Genomic DNA, 21,518 nt, shown 5'->3' with positions numbered 1-21,518 from the left:
GGAATGAGGGACACCTATCAGCAAAAGTATGCAGGCATAGGACACACCCGTATGCAGGCATAGGACATACCCGTATGCAGGCGTAGGACACACCCGTATGCAGGCGTAGGACACACCCGTATGCAGGCGTAGGACACACCCGTATGCAGGCGTAGGACACACCCGTATGCAGGCGTAGGACACAGCCGTATGCAGGCGTAGGACACACCCGTATGCAGGCGTAGGACACACCCGTATGCTAAGGTGACCAGATTTTTAAAACGAAATCCGGGGACATATTTTATTTTTTTACTTGTAATGGCATCAATCGACGACTCTTTGCCCGCCGCCGCCCGCCTCACAGCCTGTCAAGTCTAAAGCCCCATACACACTATCAGATTTTCTGCTGATTTTTTCCTTCAGATTTACCAAAACCATATAATATGAGGTCAAGCCTTAGGAGTTTCAATTTGTATGCAATCAGGCAGGCCCTTGCACTACATGGTTTTGGTAAATCTGAAGACAAAAATCAGCAGAAAATCTGATAGTGTGTATGGTGCTTTACTGTTCGGGCCCCGGCTACTACTGAGTGGGGAGCAGAGGAAGATCACTCCACCAGGGAAGGCAAGGAGATAAGCAGGCAGGCGGCTGGCCAGGACTTGAGCCAAGGCAGAAGAACATCCGAGTGGAGCTGAATGGGCATACGCCTGAAACTGAAGAAATAGTCCCTCCGCTCTGACCAGCACATGATCATCAGAAAGGGGCACAGATAATGGAAAAAAATAAACCCCCATAAGCTAGTAGGAGCGGCAGAGGAGGGGGGGTGCAATTCAGATTTTTTCTTTTTATTCTGCACGGGCTGTCTTTGAAATTGCCCCAGCCCCTGTTCAAATCCAATCTGGGGACAGACTTGGTCCGGGGACAGTGTCCTCAATCCGGGGACTGTCCCCAGAAATCGGGTATGTCTGGTCACCCTACCATATGCAGGCGTAGGACACACCCGCATGCAGGCGTAGGACACACCCGCATGCAGGCGTAGGACACACCCGTATGCAGGCATAGGACACACCCGTATGCAGGCGTAGGACACAGCCGTATGCAGGCATAGGACACACCCGTATGCAGGCGTAGGACACACCCGTATGCAGGCGTAGGACACACCCGTATGCAGGCGTAGGACACACCCGTATGCAGGCATAGGACACACCCGTATGCAGGCATAGGACACACCCGTATGCAGGCGTAGGACACACCCGTATGCAGGCATAGGACACACCCGTATGCAGGCTTAGGACACACCTGTATGCAGGCATAGGACACACCCGTATGCAGGCATAGGACAAGCAATGTGACGCCTACTCACCACATGTTTTAACCCCATTTTTGCCAACAATCTCGCTGCAGGACTCAACCATGCTTGACAAGCAACTCCCGAACCACAAGTCTAGACAAGGCCTTACTTTAAATGCTGCAGAGCCTTAAAGCGGTAGTAAACCGCTGAAAAAAAACCTGCAAGACAATAGCCTAGTGTGCTAGTATGCATCGTATACCACAGGCATGTCCAAAGTCCGGCCCGTGTTCTGGTTTAATACGGCCCCACTGGTAATTTGGATATACAGGCATACCCCACTTTTAAGTACACAATGGGGTTTATTTACTAAAGCTGGAAAGTGAAAAATCAGGCTCACTTCTACATAGAAACCAATGAGCTTCCTGGTTTTATTACCAAAGCTTAATTGAACAAGCTGGGGTTAGAAGCTCATTGGTTTCTATGTAGAAGTGAGCCTGATTTTGCACTTTCCAGCTTTAGTAAATAAACCCCATTGTGTACTTAAAAGTGGGGTATGCCTGTATATATCTTTTGTGGCCCCCAACAGCTGGGTGGCGCTCGGGGACTCGGGGGGCCACAAAAGATATATATCATATTTATCGTTCCTCGGAGTGGGACGGGACAAGTGCTATCAGATTACATACAGGAGAATCTCCTGTTTACTCGGCGACATCTGTAATAGGAAGTCCCGTATCCTGGGCTGGCATTGGACGACTGTTCTGTCTATCATAGGAGGCGGGACTTTGTATTAAAGAGGCCACTGAGTAAACAGGAGATTCTCCTGTATGTAATCTGTTGGCGCTCGTCCCGCCCCCTCCCTGTCCCCTGCGAGGCTGCAGATGGGCATGGATCAGGCTGCACTGATGGCAATGGTGAGGCTGAATTCATGGCACTTGTGACGCTGCATTCAGAGGCTGCATTCATGGCAATAGTGAGGCTGCATTTATGACAATGGTGAGGCTGCATTCATTGCAATGGTGAGACTGCATTCAGAGGCTACATTCATGGCAATGGTGAGGCTGCATTCAGAGGTTACATTCATGGCAATGGTGAGGCTGCATTCATGGCAATGGTGAGGCTGCATTCAGAGGCTACATTCTTGGCAACGGTGAGGCTGCAGTCATGGCAATGGTGAGGCTGCATTCATGTCAGTGGCAAGGCTGCGTTCATGTCAATGGTGAGGCTGCATTCAGAGGCTGCATTCATGGCAATGGTGAGGCTGCATTCATGTCAGTGGTGAGGCTGCGTTCATGTCAATGGTGAGGCTGCATTCAGAGGCTGCATTCATGGCAATGGTGAGGCTGCATTCATGGCAATGGTGAGGCTGCAGATGGGCACTGATTAGGCTGCATTGATGGGCACTGCCCACTATTTTGCTTCACAGTTCTTTATTTAAAATCTAATTTTTTTCCTGAAACTTCCCTCTTAAAGTGTTATACGCCAATAAATATGGTATATATCCAAATAACAAGCCCAAGCTCATCCTTAGACTCTTCACCATACACAGTCACAAAGGCAAGATAATTCTTGTTGGGCAGTGTATTAGTTTCCATTTAATTTTAATGGTTCAGATTGTCTTACCTCGTATAACAAACCCCACATTTCATGGTTTGGCCGCATAAATGTATGGAAATGGATATCTTGCCCAAACTCTTATATGTTTCAAGCCGTCCCCATTCCCTCCACCCCAAGCGTTTTTTCTCTCTGTTCACAAAACCATTTGTTCATATATCTGGTGAAATAATAAACCAAGGATTAGCCAGTCCGCGCTCTAATTACCCAAGTGCCAAGGAGGGGTGGCTTTGCCTCACATCTCCTTCTATAGTCAAGCGGGGTCCCTACTTCGCATTCTGGACTGGTACTATAGTAAATCGTCTAAACTGTGGACTTATGTTGAGGATGCCTTACTTTCCCCTGACATCACTTCTTTACTATGGCCATAACCCATTCATAGACCTCTGAGAGACCCTTTACCGACCCTTACTAGCGCTACCTTACATATCTGGGACAGGTATTTGCGTAGGGGACTGCTGTCATCGAGACTGAGCCCCTTGACCCCCTTGTTTGGCAATGCTTATTTTACCCCAAGCCTGTCTAGATCTGCATTTCTTTCTTGGTGGAAAAATGATAACCCCGGTATCGCTTTCCCGAATCCTTCCTGATTGCCTTAATCCACAGAGTGCCTGGCTGAAATGTACTCAGCTACAACATTTCCTTAACCACCTCAATACTGATCACTTACACCCCCTTCCTGCCCATCGCATTTTTTAGCTTTCAGTGCTGTCACATTTTGAATGACAATTGCGCGGTCATGCTACACTTTAACCATGTGAAATTGTTATAATTTTCTCCACACAAATAGAGCTTTATTTTGGTGGTATTTAGTCACACTTGGGTTTTTTATTTTTTCCTAAAAAAAAAGACCAAAAATTTTGAAAAAAAATGTTTTCTTAGTTTCTGTCAGTAAATTTTTTAAATAGGAAATTTTGTCTCCTTCACTGGGCGCTGATGAGGCGGCACTGATGGGCACTGATAGGCTGCACTGATGGGCACTGATGAGGCGGCACTTATGGGCACTGATTAGGTGGCACTGATGAGGAGGCACGAATATACCGCACTTATGGGCACTGATAGGTGGCACTGATACGTGGCACCGATGAACACTGATAGGCAGCATTGGTGGGTGGCACTGGTGGGCACTGGGCACAGATAGGCAGCACTGGTGGGCACAGATAGGTGGCATTAATGGGCAGCAGTGATGAGCATTGATGGCCAGCACTAATGGGCACTGATTGCTGGCACTTGTGGGCACTGATTGCTGGCACTTGTGGGATTGGTGGCAATTGTGGGCACTGGTTGGCACTGATTGCTGGCAGTGGTGGGCAATCATTGCTGGCACTGGTGGGCACTTAATAGTAATCAGGACACTGATGATCAGATACCGCTGATGGGTTCTCTTTTCACACTCTGTCAGTGTGAGGTGAGGAGCGCCGATTACCGACATCTCCGTGTTTACATCTGACCAACTGTGATTGGACACAGCCGATCACATGGTTAAAGAGCCGCGGCTCTTTACACAGATCGGGGTCGCGCTGCGTCCTAGCTTTGCTGCGCACGAGAGCGGTCATTCTGGGCAGCCGTCATATGACGTCCACCCAGAACGAGAGCCGCACTGCCCAGCCGTCATTTGACGGTGGGCGGGCGGCAAGTGGTTAAACAGTACTCCTCTCTGGATACCCTGACTAGACCAACTATGGAATTTGAGTCATTGATCTCCCAGTCCTCCAGACCTGACCACCCACTTTCCCTGCTATATCAAATCTTAGTACAGGAGTCCTATCCAAATTCACCTTTATATCAATCCAAATAGGAACAGAAATTAAATATACCGGCAGAGGAATTGGAATGGCCTAAAATATTTGCACTTTCTTATAAGCTCTTAGCATCTTCCATTTCCCAAGAACGCAATTATCGTATACTTTCCAGGTGGTATCGCTGCCCTTCCATTCTCCATAAAATTGACCCTACAATCCCTGACCAATGTTGGCTCTGCTTGCAGGCTCTTGGTACTATAACTGATATTTGGGGCACTTTCCCACGTCTTACCCCTTTTCGGGAAAAGATTTTGCAATTGTATGCTGGTTGAGGAAGGTGATACCTTCCCCAACCAATCCCAACTTTCATACATTTCCATCTTATCCTTAATCCCGGGCTCCTATAAACAGATCAAAAAGAGTCTGATTAGATTTTTCTTGTCTGCAGCTCGTTCTGTTATTGCCAGATGGCGCCAACCCAACCCACCAACCTTACCCGCTTGGGCTTGTGAAATGAACCCAATTGAATACTTGAAGTATATGGTAGCATGGCATGAAGACAAATACGACTTTCATAAACTAATTTGGACTGTCTGGAATCATTTCCGGTATTCCTCTACCTTTGATGCATCTACCTCTACCCTGCTGTAGAAAGTTGGGATCCTCTCATCAGCCTATGTTATCTTTTGTTGTTTCTCTAGATATTCAAGGCCTTTCTTCCCTTTCCCTTATTTTTTTATTGATCAGTTTTTTTTTGTTTTTTCTTCCCCTTCCCTGTGGTGCTGTCTCTACAGCATTATATGTATAGTATAAAAAAGTTTCCGCGCTCACAGACTAAAAAAGGTTTGCAGCCTCCCCTTACACACCCCCAAAGGAGTGAGATATAGTATCAAGAGCTTATAGATAGGGGCGAATGGCGCTACCTGTATTGGATACCTGGTTGGATGTGTGCTCGTGTATAAATATATAAAGGTGGGTATGTGCCCAGTGGGATTAATATCCCGTGCTACTTGTGTGCAAGACCAGTGCTTTCTAGTTCTAGGATATAAATGGCTACCCTTCCACCTAAGTGTAAATTAATCCAATGAAAATAATAAATAAATCAATCAATCAGTAGGCATTGCCTCTAGTGCGTGAAGAGGAATAAATAAATGTATACGTTTCTAAATGTAAATCCTCCTTCTCATAATTATAATACCTGTGCATTAATAACATTGATTTTGAAAATGCATCTTAACATCCAATATTCATGCAACCCTCCGTGCTTTCACCCGTAAGGCTGAACAGGTGGAGAGTGTAATCAAAATACAGTACTTCCACATTAAAAAAGTGCAATACTACTGAAAAAATTGTTGAAAAAATGGAAACTTATAAAAAATAGAAATAAACAAATTATTGTATCTGAAGAGTCCCAAATTAAAAAGTTCCAGCATAGATTTAATTGCATAAAGTTGCATAAAGTTCCACCATAAATAGGGTTCCTGTGAATAGTGACTTTCGTGATAACACCAATTTGTATCCAGTGACTTGCGGTGCTCCCCCTCAAGGATCCCCACTCACCGGCTCCCTACACCCCTGAAGGGGTAATAGGCATGTAGTGTCAGGCCGTAGATGGCATCTGGGATTCCAGTAGAGTTATCCCCGGGGGTTCCCTTCCAGATATGATATCTCCTTCAATGATCCTGGTTGTCCTCATAAGAAAGAGACAGGGCTCCCATAGTGTGATACCGTAAAATTATTTTATTTAAAACGCTAGTTTAACCAGCACAAAACAAATAAAAAGTATATAAAAAGTTCCAAACTCCTGCTACAGGAGCCTGGCAATCACACTGCGTTAGGGAAATCAAGCCTGGAGAAGAGCTCGTGGATGTATTCCCTCAGCTGAGCGGCGTGCGCCTCAGCTGCGCTCCACACTCTCTCCGACTTCCGTGTGTGACGTAAGTACGTAGCTCCGCCTTACTAGTTTCGTCATCGACGTTATCAAAGTGTGTGCTATGAGCTAACATTATAAATCAATATAAATCAATTATTAGTTCCCTTACCCCATATTTGTGCCCTAGGATGACTATCATGTACTGGATTGAGAAATTGGAAACATCATCCATAAAGGAAACATACTCATATTGAGTGGAATCATTATATTCATGTGTATAATATACAATTACCATATTAGGGGGTCAATATTCACCATTTACATGCCATTGTCCATACATGTGTATATGTGTACATATACCCGGTCTTGTGTCCTACCCTGACCCATACCATATGGGGGGTTGTGTGCCCCTCCTGTTGGGAGAGGAGTTCATGTAAATCAAAAAGAATACAGGAGGTCCCTGTTTAGAATAAGCCAACCGGATCCCAAAGAGAGGAAGAAACCACATATGGGATAAAGTATTAGACCCCTATTGCTATACCCAATACTCCCCATTTAGAGGTCCCTAGCAGGATATCTCTTGGTCCCACCATGGGGGGGGGGGGGGGGGGGTAGATATAAACCCTGCGCTAGGCTATCCACTACCAGTCATCTAAATGTATAGCAGTAAGTATTTCACAGGTCTATGTTAACATATTTACTAAATAGCTGTAAAACACCAGTATGTAATACCCAGATCTGTATCTACGGGTTAGCTATGAAGCAGTTTAGATCTATATCCAGATTTAACCCCCTTGGGGGCCAGGGATTGCAAACAATAGATCCACTCAGTTTCATTTTGGGAAATGTGGAGTGTGAGTTTATTATTTCCTCTCCAATGGTCCTCGATATGGTCTATACCATAGAACACAAGCCCTGTGGGGTCCCGCTGGTGTACCTCATTAAAGTGTCTGTATAGATGGTGTTTAGGGGACCCTTTCTTGATGTTATTGATATGTACCCTTATTCTAACTGCTAGAGGCCGGGTAGTTCTTCCCATGTACTGGAGGTGACAGGGACATTCTATAATGTATGTCACATGCGTGGTCTGGCATGTAATTAATTTTTTTATTTTATATTGTTTGTGGTCAACTGTAGATTTGAATACTGCTTTCTTTCTAGGCTGTGGTTTGCTGACCCTACATGGTAAGCACCTACGACATTTATAGAATCCTTTCAGCCCAGCACTGATTTTTACTTGCTTGGGAGGGTCTATAGCGTTGTGTACTAGGTAATTCCAGAGCCTAGGTGCTCTTCTATACACAAATTTTGGTCTTCTAGGGAGGATTTTTGATAGTACCCTATCCTCTTGTAGGATGGGCCAGTATCTGTTAATAATACGTTCAACATCTTTATATTGATTATTATATCCTGTAATAAACAGGATATCTTTTTGTTTGTTCTTTCTCTTCTTGGTGTTATTCATTAAGGTCTTCCTATCCACTTTCATTATCTCCAGCTTCAATTTTACCAGGGTATCATTTGCATATCCTTTTTCTTGGAACCTCTGAATTAGCACGTCTGCTTGTTTTTCAAAATCTGCAGTAAGATCACAATTCCTGCGAAGACGCATTAGTTGACCCTTTGGGATATTCCCCTTCCACCTTGGATGGTGGCAGCTGGAAGTGGGTATATACCCATTCCGGTCTGTGTCCTTAAAAAAGATACGGGTACAGAGAGATGTTCCTGACTTAAAGATTTCCAAGTCTAGGTACTCAATTTTGTGAGGATTCCATTTTCCTGTGAACGTAATTCCATATTTGTTGTCACTCAGTTGTCCAAGGAAATGTTCAAGGGTGTCCGATGTTCCATCCCATAAGATAATTAGGTCATCAATGTAGCGCCTGTACATCTTAATCTGAGGGATTTTTCTACCATAGATATACTCCTCCTCCCACATATTTAGGAAGAGGTTCGCTACACTGGGGGCATACCTTGCCCCCATGGCTACACCTTTGGTTTGTACATAGTAGTTGTTATTGTACCAAAAGTAATTGCATTCCATGGCCAATTTGAGCCCCTCCAGGATATAGTTAATCTGCTGTTGTTTCATCCCTGTGTTTTCGTGCAATGCTTTTTCTACTCCGGCTAAACCATCTTTTTGTACAATACTGGTGTACAATGAATTTATGTCTATGGTTGCCAGGATCCAATTACTGCCATCTTTAATTTCTTGGAGTTCCTGGATAAGCTGTTGGCTATCCCGTAAGTACGATTTACCTTGTTGGACTAACGGCTTCAGATATTTATCCAGGTATTCTCCTAATCTCGAAAATATGGAATTAATCCCACTTATTATGGGCCTTCCTGGTGGTTTATGTATTCTTTTATGTATTTTTGGTGTGTAATACATAACTGGAGTTTTTGTGGATTTTAAAAACAGATATTCGGCTTCTTTTGGGTTTAATATCCCTGTTTTCTTCCCTTTTTCAATGTAGGTCTTCAATTTCTTCTGATACTTCTTTTTGGGGTTGCCTTTTAATTTCTTGTATGTGTTCTCCACCTTTAGGAGGTTTTCCATTTCCTCCTGATAGTCCTTCTTATCCAGGATGACCAGTCCTCCCCCTTATCCGCTGATCTTATGACTACTTCATGTCGTTCCCCCAGCTTCTTAATAGCATCCCATACATGTTTCCCTTTTCTGTCTTTCCTCCTTAGATTTCTCAGGTCTTCTTCAACCATTTTTTTGAATGCATTCATGCACTGGCTGCCTGGTGTCTTAGGATTATATACAGAATTATTTTTTAGGTTGGTTTGTATGTACTCTGGGATTTCCCGAGTGCTCTCTACTTGGTTCAGAGCGAAATATTTTTTCAAGTTAAGTTTCCTCATGAACTTTTGGAGGTCAATATAAGCTTCCAATTTATCTAACGTTTTTTCCGGGGCGAACTTGAGTCCCAAGTCCAGCACCTTAAGCTCTTCATCAGAAAAAGTGGAGTTGCTGAGGTTAAAAATCTCTTTTCCTAGTATACCCTCCTTCTTTTTCTTCCTACCTCCTCTCCTTCCTCTTGTCTGTCTCTTCTTTCCGGGTAGCTTGACTTTAGGCCCCTGTTTCTTTCTTGGATGTGTTCCCATCCACTGTTGGGGTATATCCTCTCCCCAGGCTCTTGCCTCCCGATACGAGTAGGGTCTTCTACTCTTCTCTGTCTTCCTCTCGGGGGTCCTCCCCCATTCCCGTGTTGTGCTCTCCATCCTGGGGTTCTGTAGGGGACGCGGGTCTTCCACCTCCCTGGGGGTCTGTCTCGATATCCTTCCCTGGGAAAATCCCTCTGTTCTTCATATTCTCTCCCATAAGGAAGATGGGAGTAATGTGGATTTCTTAGAGGGGAAAATCTGTTATAGGTAGGGACATTGTAGCTACTGTTTCTCAGATCTGAAGGTTCCCGATAACTGACTCTCCTGTAAGTGGGTGTTTCGTCATACCGATTAGGTGTTCTAAGTCTCCCTCTGTTGTTTATAATAGGATATACTGGTATTCCTGGTATTGGAGTATTTTCCCTTTGTTCCATTGATCTGGCTTCTATGGCTTCCTCCGGGCAGTCATCCATTAAGGTGTCCTCCATATCATTACTGGGGTCCCCCATGGTGGTTTGCCATTTGTAGACTCTATTATTTTTGTAATCAAGGACATCCCTCTTAAATTTTTTCTGTTTTTTTGCCTGGATTTCACCATCATATTTCCTAATGTAATCTTGCAATTCTTTTTCTTTATCCTTGTAATCCCTTTGGTTAACAAATGGCACTAGTAGATTTTTGATTTCTATGATGTTCGTCTCTATCATCCTTAATTTAAATTGCCTCCTTTTAACAATGTTTTGAAGCAACTCTCCTTCACACTTGTTAAAAATGGAGAACCAATCAGCCATAAGCCCAGCATCATTAATATTGTCATTGGGGTGTATGTCCCATCTTAACCTTCTAGGGGTCATTTTTGCTGTGATATAGGTTTCTAGCGTGGCCACGTCCCACCATACCCTTAGTTGCTTCTCTAGGGTATGTTTGAGTTGTTTCATAAGGCTATGCATGTCCTGTGCATTAGTGACCTGTTCTTGGCAGAAAACGCCCCCTAGGTCTATACTTCTATTTGTCATGTACCCAAAAATGTCCATAGCTGCAGAAAAAACACCCCAAAGGAGGTGATGAAATCTATAGTATAAAAGAGTTTCCGCGCTCACAGACTAAAAAAGGTTTGCAGCCTCCCCTTACAGACCCCCAAAGGAGTGAGATATAGTATCAAGAGCTTATAGGTAGGGGCGAATGGCGCTACCTGTATTGGATACCTGGTTGGATGTGTGCTCGTGTATAAATATATAAAGGTGGGTGTGTGCCCAGTGGGATTAATATCCCGTGCTACTTGTGTGCAAGACCAGTGCCTTCAAGTTCTAGGATATAAATGGCTACCCTTCCACCTAAGTGTGAATTAATCCAATGAAAATAATAAATAAATCAATCAATCAGTAGGCATTCCCTCTAGTGCGTGAAGAGGAATAAATAAATGTATAAGTTTCTAAATGTAAATCCTCCTTCCCATAATTATAATACCTGTGCATTAATAACATTGATTTTGAAAATGCATCTTAACATCCAATATTCATGCAACCCTCCGTGCTTTCACCCGTAAGGCTGAACAGGTGGAGAGTGTAATCAAAATACAGTACTTCCACATTAAAAAAGTGCAATACTAGTGAAAAAATTGTTGAAAAAATGGAAACCTATAAAAAATAAAAAATAGAAATAAACAAATTATCGTATATGAAGAGTCCCAAATTAAAAAGTTCCAGCATAGATTTAATTGCATAAAGTTGCATAAAGTTCCACCATAAATAGGGTTCCTGTGAATAGTGACTTTCGTGATAACACCAATTTGTATCCAGTGACTTGCGGTGCTCCCCCTCAAGGATCCCCACTCACCGCCTCCCTACACCCCTGCAGGGGTAATAGGCATGTAGTGTCAGGCCGTAGATGGCATCTGGGATTCCAGTAGAGTTATCCCCGGGGGTTCCCTTCCAGATATGATATCTCCTTCAATGATCCTGATTGTCCTCATAAGAAAGAGACAGGACTCCCGTAGTGTGATACCGTAAAATTATTTTATTTAAAACACTAGTTTAACCAGCACAAAACAAATAAAAAGTATATAAAAATGTCCCTAATGATAGCAAGCGGGGGTATCAAGCCTTTAAACTGCGACATTAATAACAAACAGCCCCTTATTTGGGAGTAGTTTAACCCGGCAGGGAAGCCTTGTAATACATCAATGGTATCCCGCCCATGGGAGGAGATACGTCCGCTTGCCTTCAAAAGTCCTGCACTAAGTACGTTGGTCACGCCTTTGATAACGTCGATGACGAAACGCGTAAGGTGGACCTACGTACTTACATCACACACGGAAGTCGGAGAGAGTGTGGAGCGCAGCTGAGGCGCACGCTGCTCAGCTGAGGGAATACATCCACGAGCTCTTCTCCGGGCTTGATTTCCCTAACGCAGTGTGATTGCCAGGCTCCTGTAGTAGGCGTTTGGAACTTTTTATATACTTTTTATTTGTTTTGTGCTGGTTAAACTAGCGTTTTAAATAAAATAATTTTATGGTATCACACTACGGGAGCCCCACCAGGATCATTGAAGGAGATATCATATCTGGAAGGGAACCCCCGGGGATAACTCTACTGGAATCCCAGATGCCATCTACGGCCTGACACTACATGCCTATTACCCCTGCAGGGGTGTAGGGAGTCGGTGAGTGGGGATCCTTGAGGGGGAGCACCGCAAGTCACTGGATACAAATTGGTGTGATCACGAAAGTCACTATTCACAGGAACCCTATTTATGGTGGAACTTTATGCAACTTTATGCAATTAAATCTATGCTGGAACTTTTTAATTTGGGACTCTTCATATACGATAATTTGTTTATTTCTATTTTTTATTTTTTATAGGTTTCCATTTTTTCAACAATTTTTTCACTAGTATTGCACTTTTTTAATGTGGAAGTACTGTATTTTGATTACACTCTCCACCTATTCAGCCTTACGGGTGAAAGCACGGAGGGTTGCATGAATATTGGATGTTAAGATGCATTTTCAAAATCAATGTTATTAATGCACAGGTATTATAATTATGAGAAGGAGGATTTACATTTATTTATTCCTCTTCACGCACTAGAGAGAATGCCTACTGATTGATTGATTTATTTATTATTTTCATTGGATTAATTCACACTTAGGTGGAAGGGTAGCCATTTATATCCTAGAACTAGAAGGCACTGGTCTTGCACACAAGTAGCACGGGATATTAATCCCACTGGGCACATACCCACCTTTATATATTTATACACGAGCACGCATCCAACCAGGTATCCAATACAGGTAGCGCCATTCGCCCCTATCTATAAGCTCTTGATACTATATCTCACTCCTTTGGGGGTGTGTAAGGGGAGGCTGCAAACCTTTTTTAGTCTGTGAGCGCGGAAACTCTTTTATACTATAGATTTCATCATCTCCTTTGGGGTGTTTTTTCTGCAGCTATGGACATTTTTGGGTACATGACAAACAGAAGTATAGACCTAGGGGGCATTTTCTGCCAAGAACAGGTCACTAATGCACAGGACATGCATAGCCGTTTGAAACAACTCAAACATACCCTAGAGAAGCAACTAAGGGTATGGTGGGACGTGGCCACGCTAGAAACCTATATCACAGCAAAAATGACCCCTAGAAGGTTAAGATGGGACATACACCCCAATGACAATATTAATGATGCTGGGCTTATGGCTGATTGGTTCTCCATTTTTAACAAGTGTGAAGGAGAGTTGCTTCAAAACATTGTTAAAAGGAGGCAATTTAAATTAAGGATGATAGAGACGAACATCATAGAAATCAAAAATCTACTAGTGCCATTTGTTAACCAAAGGGATTACAAGGATAAAGAAAAAGAATTGCAAGATTACATTAGGAAATATGATGGTGAAATCCAGGTAAAAAAACAGAAAAAATTTAGGAGGGATGTCCTTGATTACAAAAATAATAGAGTCTACAAATGGCAAACCACCATGGGGGACCCCAGTAATGATATGGAGGACACCTTAATGGATGACTGCCTGGAGGAAGCCATAGAAGCCAGATTAATGGAACAAAGGGAAAATGCTCCAATACCAGGAACACCAGTATATCCTATTATAAACAACAGAGGGAGACTTAGAACACCTAATCGGTATGACGAAACACCCACTTACAGGAGAGTCAGTTATCGGGAACCTTCAGATCTGAGAAACAGAAGCTACAATGTCCCTACCTATAACAGATTTTCCCCTCTAAGAAATCCACATTACTCCCATCTTCCTTATGGGAGAGAATATGAAGAACAGAGGGATTTTCCCAAGGAAGGATATCGAGACAGACCCCCAGGGAGGTGGAAGACCCGCGTCCCCTACAGAACCCCAGGATGGAGAGCACAATGCGGGAATGGGGGAGGACCCCCGAGAGGAAGACAGAGAAGAGTAGAAGACCCTACTCGTATCGGGAGGCAAGAGCCTGGGGAGAGGATATACCCCAACAGTGCATGGGAACACATCCAAGAAAGAAACAGGGGCCTAATGCCAAGCTACCCGGAAAGAAGAGACAGACAAGAGGAAGGAGAGGAGGTAGGAAGAAAAAGAAGGAGAGTATACTAGGAAAAGGGATTTTTAACCTCAGCAACTCCACTTTTTCTGATGAAGAGCTTAAGGTGCTGGACTTGGGACTCAAGTTCGCCCCGGAAAAAACGTTAGATAAATTCGAAGCTTATATTGACCTCCAAAAGTTCATGAGGAAACTTAACTTGAAAAAATATTTCGCTCTGAACCAAGTAGAGAGCACTCGGGAAATCCCGGAGTACATACAAACCAACCTAAAAAATAATTCTGTATATAATCCTAAGACACCAGGCAGCCAGTGCATGAATGCATTCAAAAAAATGGTTGAAGAAGACCTGAGAAATCTAAGGAGGAAAGACAGAAAAGGGAAACACGTATGGGATGCTATTATGAAGCTGGGGGAACGACATGAAGTAGTCATAAGATCAGCGGATAAGGGGGGAGGACTGGTCATCCTGGATAAGAAGGACTATCAGGAGGAAATGGAAAACCTCTAAAGGTGGAGAACACATACAAGAAATTAAAAGGCAACCCCAAAAAGAAGTATCAGAAGAAATTGAAGACCTACATTGAAAAAGGGAAGAAAATAGGGATATTAAACCCAAAAGAAGCCGAATATCTGTTTTTAAAATCCTCAAAAACTCCAGTTATGTATTACACACCAAAAATACATAAAAGAATACATAAACCACCAGGAAGGCCCATAATAAGTGGGATTAATTCCATATTTTCGAGATTAGGAGAATACCTGGATAAATATCTGAAGCCGTTAGTCCAACAAGGTAAATCGTACTTACGGGATAGCCAACAGCTTATCCAGGAACTCCAAGAAATTAAAGATGGCAGTAATTGGATCCTGGCAACCATAGACGTAAATTCATTGTACACCAGTATTGTACAAAAAGATGGTTTAGCCGGAGTAGAAAAAGCATTGCACGAAAACACAGGGATGAAACAACAGCAGATTAACTATATCCTGGAGGGGCTCAAATTGGCCATGGAATGCAATTACTTTTGGTACAATAACAACTACTATGTACAAACCAAAGGTGTAGCCATGTGGGGAAGGTATGCCTCCAGTGTAGCGAACCTCTTCCTAAATATGTGGGAGGAGGAGTATATCTATGGTAGAAAAATCCCTCAGATTAAGATGTACAGGCGCTACATTGATGACCTAATTATCTTATGTGATGGAACATCGGACACCTTTGAACATTTCCTTGGACAACTGAGTGACAACAAATATGGAATTACGTTTACAGGAAAATGGAATCCTCACAAAATTGAGTACCAAGACTTGGAAATCTTTAAGTCAGGAACATCTCTCTGTACCCGTACCTTTTTTAAGGACACAGACCGGAATGGGTATATACCACCTTCCAGCTGCCACCATCCAAGGTGGAAGGGGAATATCCCAAAGGGTCAACTAACTTCGCAGGAATTGTGATCTTACTGCAGATTTTGAAAAACAAGCAGACGTGCTAATTCAGAGGTTCCAAGAAAAAGGATTGTCCTCTAGAAATAGCAAGATCCAGGGACCAATAGAGATAACTGCAGCTGCTCTGCAGCACTGAGGCTCAGCAGCCATTGGCATACAGTGTATCAAAGGACAATACTGTACTTTCTCAGTAGAGGGAGACAGGTCTATCACCTACAGACACTAGCAAATGTTTGAAGTGGGTGGGAATATGCAGGGCTGAGTTAAGCTTTGCTATTTGCCAGTGTACAATCACGTGGAGGTGGGGAATAACTCTATGGTTTCAAAGCAAAATGAAACCCAAACCAAAAATACAATATATTGCACTGCTTAGCAATCATTAGATGGGTTGACTGCATTAGTTTTCCTTTTTTAGACTTTTTCCCCTTTGTTTTCACCTAGTGATCTGGCCAGTAGCACACCTCCTGTATTAGAGTGCCCCCACTCCTTATATATACTACTATATTTTGAATAACCTATTATTATGGCAACCATTATCTCAAGTGTACATTTTTTTTTTATTATTAGATAGCTGTGTTGGTAAGGCACAAACTTTGAATTCAGTTTTAGATGGCTTAGGAGAGGGCTAAAGTCCCTGTTTGGCTGTTCATTGCTATCTGTGTCCCTACTACTCAGTTCCTGCCTTGGAGGTGGATCTTGAGCAACTATCTCTAAGCCCAGGTCCACACTGAGCTGCAGGTTCAGCTGAACTTGCACAATTTCACTCCCGCACGTCAATCCTGATTTCGGGCACGATTTCAGAGACATCTGTGTAGGTTTCTGCACAGATGTCAATGTAAATCACAGCCTGAAATCGCAAAAAGTAGTACAGAAACTACTTTTTGAAATCGTTGCGGCGATGCAAATTAGGACAGTCTTATTGCCGGCAATTGCCGCCGATTTGACATGCGATTTGACTCTAAGTACAAATATATGTTGCATACTATATATATATATGTCTGACAGCAACAGGTAAAGACATAAATGCTTTTCTTGTTTGATGTTGGATAAAGTAAGGAAAGGGTTTTGTCCCCGTTTTAAACATTATCCCTCCCTTCCTGTCCTAAAAATTGAAGGAACCTCCCCAGTACTATGAAGTCAGCAAAGGTTCTAACCTTTCCTAACTTTACTAAAAAAATGTACTGCTAAGTCCCTATCAGAAAGATATTCCCTCAGTTACCTTCTTGGTTACCATCCTAGGAAGTAAAGCTGACCATACACCATGCGAAAATCATTTCATGTGTGACCCTGTTGCCACCATCCCGCTCAACATCCTCAACTGAAAATCGAAGGAGCAATCTATAAAATTGTTGGCTGAACAGCGGCTGCATTCAATCAGATACAGCTGCTGTTCGGGTATTCTGCAGGTACTTGCTGTCAGAATACAATAGCTGCCGCAGGAGATCTGTACTTCTGCAATGAATCTGTTAAATAATTGGCATGCAGATAGCAATAAAAACCCTCCCCGACTGTATTCAAATGTCCGGACTACAGGTCAACTTTAATATATAAATATATAAGAAATCAGCTTTTATATTTCCCAATATTATAAATAAGTGACAAACACAAATATATGTCTTTTTATATTTTTTATTTTAATTACCACAGTTATTGCAAAAAGAAAACAGCTGAACAAACTTTTAATTGAGACCAGCATTTTTTTACAAGTATACAAACATATACATATCTTTTTAGAAAATAGATCCCCAAACCTGTTAATGGTTTACAAGCAGTTACAACATATTAAGGCACATATATATTTTGGTTATCATTTGCATTGGTATGTGCGTCTAAAAAATGTTATTTCGTGATTTTTATTTTTGTAGAAGTATCCAACTCCATTAAGCCATGGAACTATATTTTGAGTGCAAATCTGATATCCCTGACTTGTACATCAGATGCTGGACCATTTCTGCAGTAGCAACAAAGGCAGCTTATAGATTTTAGTTTATTTATTTATTTCAGGTACTTATATAGCACCGTCAATTTACGCAGCGCTTTACATATACATTGTACATTCACATCAGTCCCTACCCTCAAGGAGCTTACAATCTAAGGTCCCTAACACACATTCATACATACTAGGGACAATTTAGACAGGATCCAATTAACCTACCAGCATGTCTTTGGAGTGTGGGAGGAAACCGGAGTGCCCGGAGGAAACCCACGCAGGCACAGGGAGAACATGCAAACTCCAGGCAGGTAGTGTCGTGGTTGGGATTCGAACCAGCAACCCTTCTTACTGCTAGGCGAGAGTGCTACCCACAAGTTTACACAATATCAAGTCTATCGTGGCAGACAGATGTGCAGAACCCTTGGGAGGACCTTTGATTCAGTGGGTTCAACAGCCTACTCAGATTGCTATTTCTCTCCCTCAAGCTGAGAGGTGCTGACAGTGTCTGCCTGTGCTACTTTGTATTGAGATAGAATTGTCAGGGGGAGCATGTTAAACTACCCAGCTCAACAAACTTTGATTGAAAAATTGAAGGAACTGGGTGAAAAGTTATTGGCCAAACAATGATTGCATTCTATCAGATACTGTCACTCTTTATGTATTCTGCCGGTGTCAGTGGCTGTCAGAATATAATTGCTGTCAGAGAGAGTCCTCCATCCAGGCTGTTTAGCACGGATTGTGGACTCTATTGATTCTTTTTGTTCAGCCTGCTAAAGAGGCATGTATGGCCATAGACGGTGTGAATTTCAGGTGCAGGAAAGACATTCACACATTTCCCCCATCAACACAGATAGTGCTGACAGGGAAAGCCCTCCTGCAGAGACATTGTATTCTCCGGGGGGGGGGGGGGGGCGGGGGAAGCTGTCCCTGCCGGGAGAAGACATGTGATTATTGGTAGTGACTATACCAGCCACTAGCGATAATCGCAAGGAACATCTGACAGTCTGGTTGTACTCAACTTGATTGATCGATCAACTTAGTACATTCAGGCTGCCCATACACAGTTGGAATCTCGGCCGGTTTCTGCCGAACTTGCCGAGATTTGAACCATCTATGGCTGGCCTATATCTATCTGTTTGCTCAGACTGATTAGAAATAATAGAGTATCCTTTGCATCTGTTCTGCAGGGGTGCTAAATACACTGCCTGCTACACAGATAGCTCCTAAAAGGAGAATCTACATATCTGTGTCTAAAATACAATCATGAACATATGATCAGCAAGCATGTAAAAAAAGTTCCATCCAAATTATATTTAGCATAATGCAGCAACAAAAATAATGCAACATGCTTTCTTACTGAAAACATACTCTAGATTTAGTTTATAGTAACCCTGTGTTGTCACCATAGGCAACAAAGTAACAGTGTAGTGGTACAGCAGGCACCCTAATATGCCCGTGCCTACCTATACATATGCCTGCTGCCCACCTCCCTGTGTTGCAGTGTACTAGTTGTAAGTATGTAAGTTATTATCCACCTTTGGAAAATGCACTGCCCCTGCGATAAAACTTACTAGTATTGTTTACTCCAGTTGTAAGACCCTATATTATGTGACAAATGCCTCCATGTATTTGGTGTCTGATTCAGACTTCTTATAAAGTTTTCCGAAGTGTTGTACTGTGTTTTACATGCAGCTGCTGCTGGGTCGCAAGCACAGACAGGTCCCTTTTCCAAACTCGCCTAAGTAGAATTTTTTAAATTTTTTATGAAAAGCTCATTAGTATACTACAGGTATGTAAATTGTATTTTAATCTTTTTTTTTTTTTTTTTGCAAAACTAGTTTAGGCTGGACTGATTATCCTGATACTTAATGTAAAATAAATACGAATTCCTCAAAAGATATATCAACACAAAATTCAGCAGTGCCATCACCATAAAGTGTTCTGTTACAGAGTATAAAGCTGAACTCTAAGCTCATGTTTTTCCCTCTAAGGCCTCATTCCCATCTAGAAATTTGGGATCCTGGGCAGAATTGGTGCAAATTGCAAATTGCACTGCAATAGTGGCAAAATGCACCACGCATGTTTGGGTGCCATTCATTTTTAATGGTACCTCAAACGCAGTGCTGTTTTGCCACAATTGTCACGTTTGAGGTGCCATTTAAAAATGATGATTAAAACTGGCACCCAAACATGCGTGGTGTGCTTTGCCACTATTGCAGTGCGATTTAGTTTTTCTAGTTAACCGCTTCAGCCCTGGAAGGATTTACCCCCTTCCTGACCAGAGCACTTTTTGCGATACGGCACTGCGCCGTTTTAACTGACAATTGCGCGGCCGTGCGACGTTGCACCCGAACAAAATTGACTTCCTTTTTTCTCACAAATAGAGCTTTCTTTTGGTGGTATTTGATCACCTCTGCGGTTTTTATTTTTTGCGCTATAAACAAAAAAAGAGCGACAATTTTGAAAAAAAAAGCAATATTTTTTACTTTTTTCTATAATAAATATCCCCCAAAAATATATAAAAAAAAAATTTCTTTCTCAGTTTAGGCCGATATGTATTCTTCTACATATTTTTGGTAAAAAAAAAATCACAATAAGCGTTTATTGATTGGTTTGCGCAAAAGTTATAGCGTCTACAAAATAGGGGATAGATTTATGGCATTTTTATTATTATTTTTTTTATTAGTAATGGCGGCGATCTGCGATTTTTATCATGACTGCGACATTATGACGGACACTTTTGACACTATTTTGGGACCATTGTCATTTATACAGCGATCAGTGCTAGAAAAATGCACTGATTACTATGTAAATGACACATGGCAGGGAAGGGGTTAAACACTAGGGGGCAATCAAGGGGTTAAATGTGTCCTAGGGAGTGATTCTAACTGTGGGGGGGGGATTGTCTCACTAGAACATGACAGAGATCACTGCTCCCGATGACAGAGAGCAGCAGATCTCTGTTATGTTGCTAGGCAGAACTTGGAAATGTGGCATCTCCCTGTATCTCCCCGTTCTGCCGCTCCGTGACACAATCGCGGGCCCCCGGAGGACATTGAGTCTGTAGTATCTGCGGGCACGCTCACAGAGTACTAGGCCGTGATTTAAAGGGAACGTACTTGTATGCCCATTTTCTCCGCCATTCCATTGTGCCGATGTACATCGTCGTGCGCTGGTCGGCAAGGGGTTAAAGAATAAAAGCAAAACAGTTGAGTTGAACAGGACCAATGAGACACTTGTTCCCTTGCCAACTGTTAAATGGGGATTTTTTTCCACATTGGAAAGATAACCTCTCACTTCCTGTTGAGCTTACAGGACAGGATGTGAAGGTAAATCTCCCTAATGTGACACAAAGAAAACTGACAGTGGGTTTTTACCCTTCCCTACTGTATCCGAAATGAAAATATATGTAGGCTTAAACCCTTTTGGTATCTGAAATATGTTATTATATACAGTCAGTAACTGTGCACTGTCTTTATCAAAGAAAGTCTAATGCTTTCCTTAACTTGATAATGGACATTAGGCCTGATTCAGCTGCATTGAACTATGCTCAATGATTGCAATAAAGCATTCACCTAGAGCTACTAATGTGATAATTCAGAAAATAATAACAATATAATTGTACTCCACATATCAGTAAAATATGACACAGTACTAAAAAGTAATACATTTTTGTCATCTCACTGCTGTATTTTTACTCCTGGTCCCATAAAAAAAACCCCTTGAAATATGTGAGACACTTAAATGACAACATATATGCATCTTTGGTAGCAAACGCTTGATTTATAAAATTGGTTATCTTTTTTGTATCTTTATGTCAAATGGGAAAGGAGCAAGTGTGAGACCAAACCGTCCTTCCAACATAGGCTGAAACGTGTCATCAGCGAATGAAAAACTGAAAGACTGCAGGAGATTGACAAACATAAGAAAGAGCTCCATCTTGGCCAGTTGTTCCCCCATACAGACCCTTCGACCTGGTTACA

General features: G+C 42.4%; 1 protein-coding gene across 1 annotated transcript in view; it reads right to left on the bottom strand.

The window, feature by feature from the left end:
• Window positions 1-17,215: 17,215 nt before the first annotated feature.
• Window positions 17,216-21,518, bottom strand: part of CYP2U1 (cytochrome P450 family 2 subfamily U member 1) — a 60,254-nt gene continuing 55,951 nt past the window's right edge. The window contains exon 5 of the mRNA XM_073602069.1: window positions 17,216-21,509. Coding sequence (XP_073458170.1) covers window positions 21,331-21,509 — 179 coding nt within the window. The 3' untranslated portion in view covers window positions 17,216-21,330. The remainder of the gene's footprint in view (window positions 21,510-21,518) is intronic.

This window comes from Aquarana catesbeiana, linkage group LG01 (genome assembly GCF_042186555.1).
Source record: "Aquarana catesbeiana isolate 2022-GZ linkage group LG01, ASM4218655v1, whole genome shotgun sequence".
Taxonomy (NCBI): domain Eukaryota; kingdom Metazoa; phylum Chordata; class Amphibia; order Anura; family Ranidae; genus Aquarana; species Aquarana catesbeiana.
The sequence above is the reverse complement of the archived record's forward strand: the minus strand, read 5'-3'. Positions and strand labels throughout refer to the sequence as shown.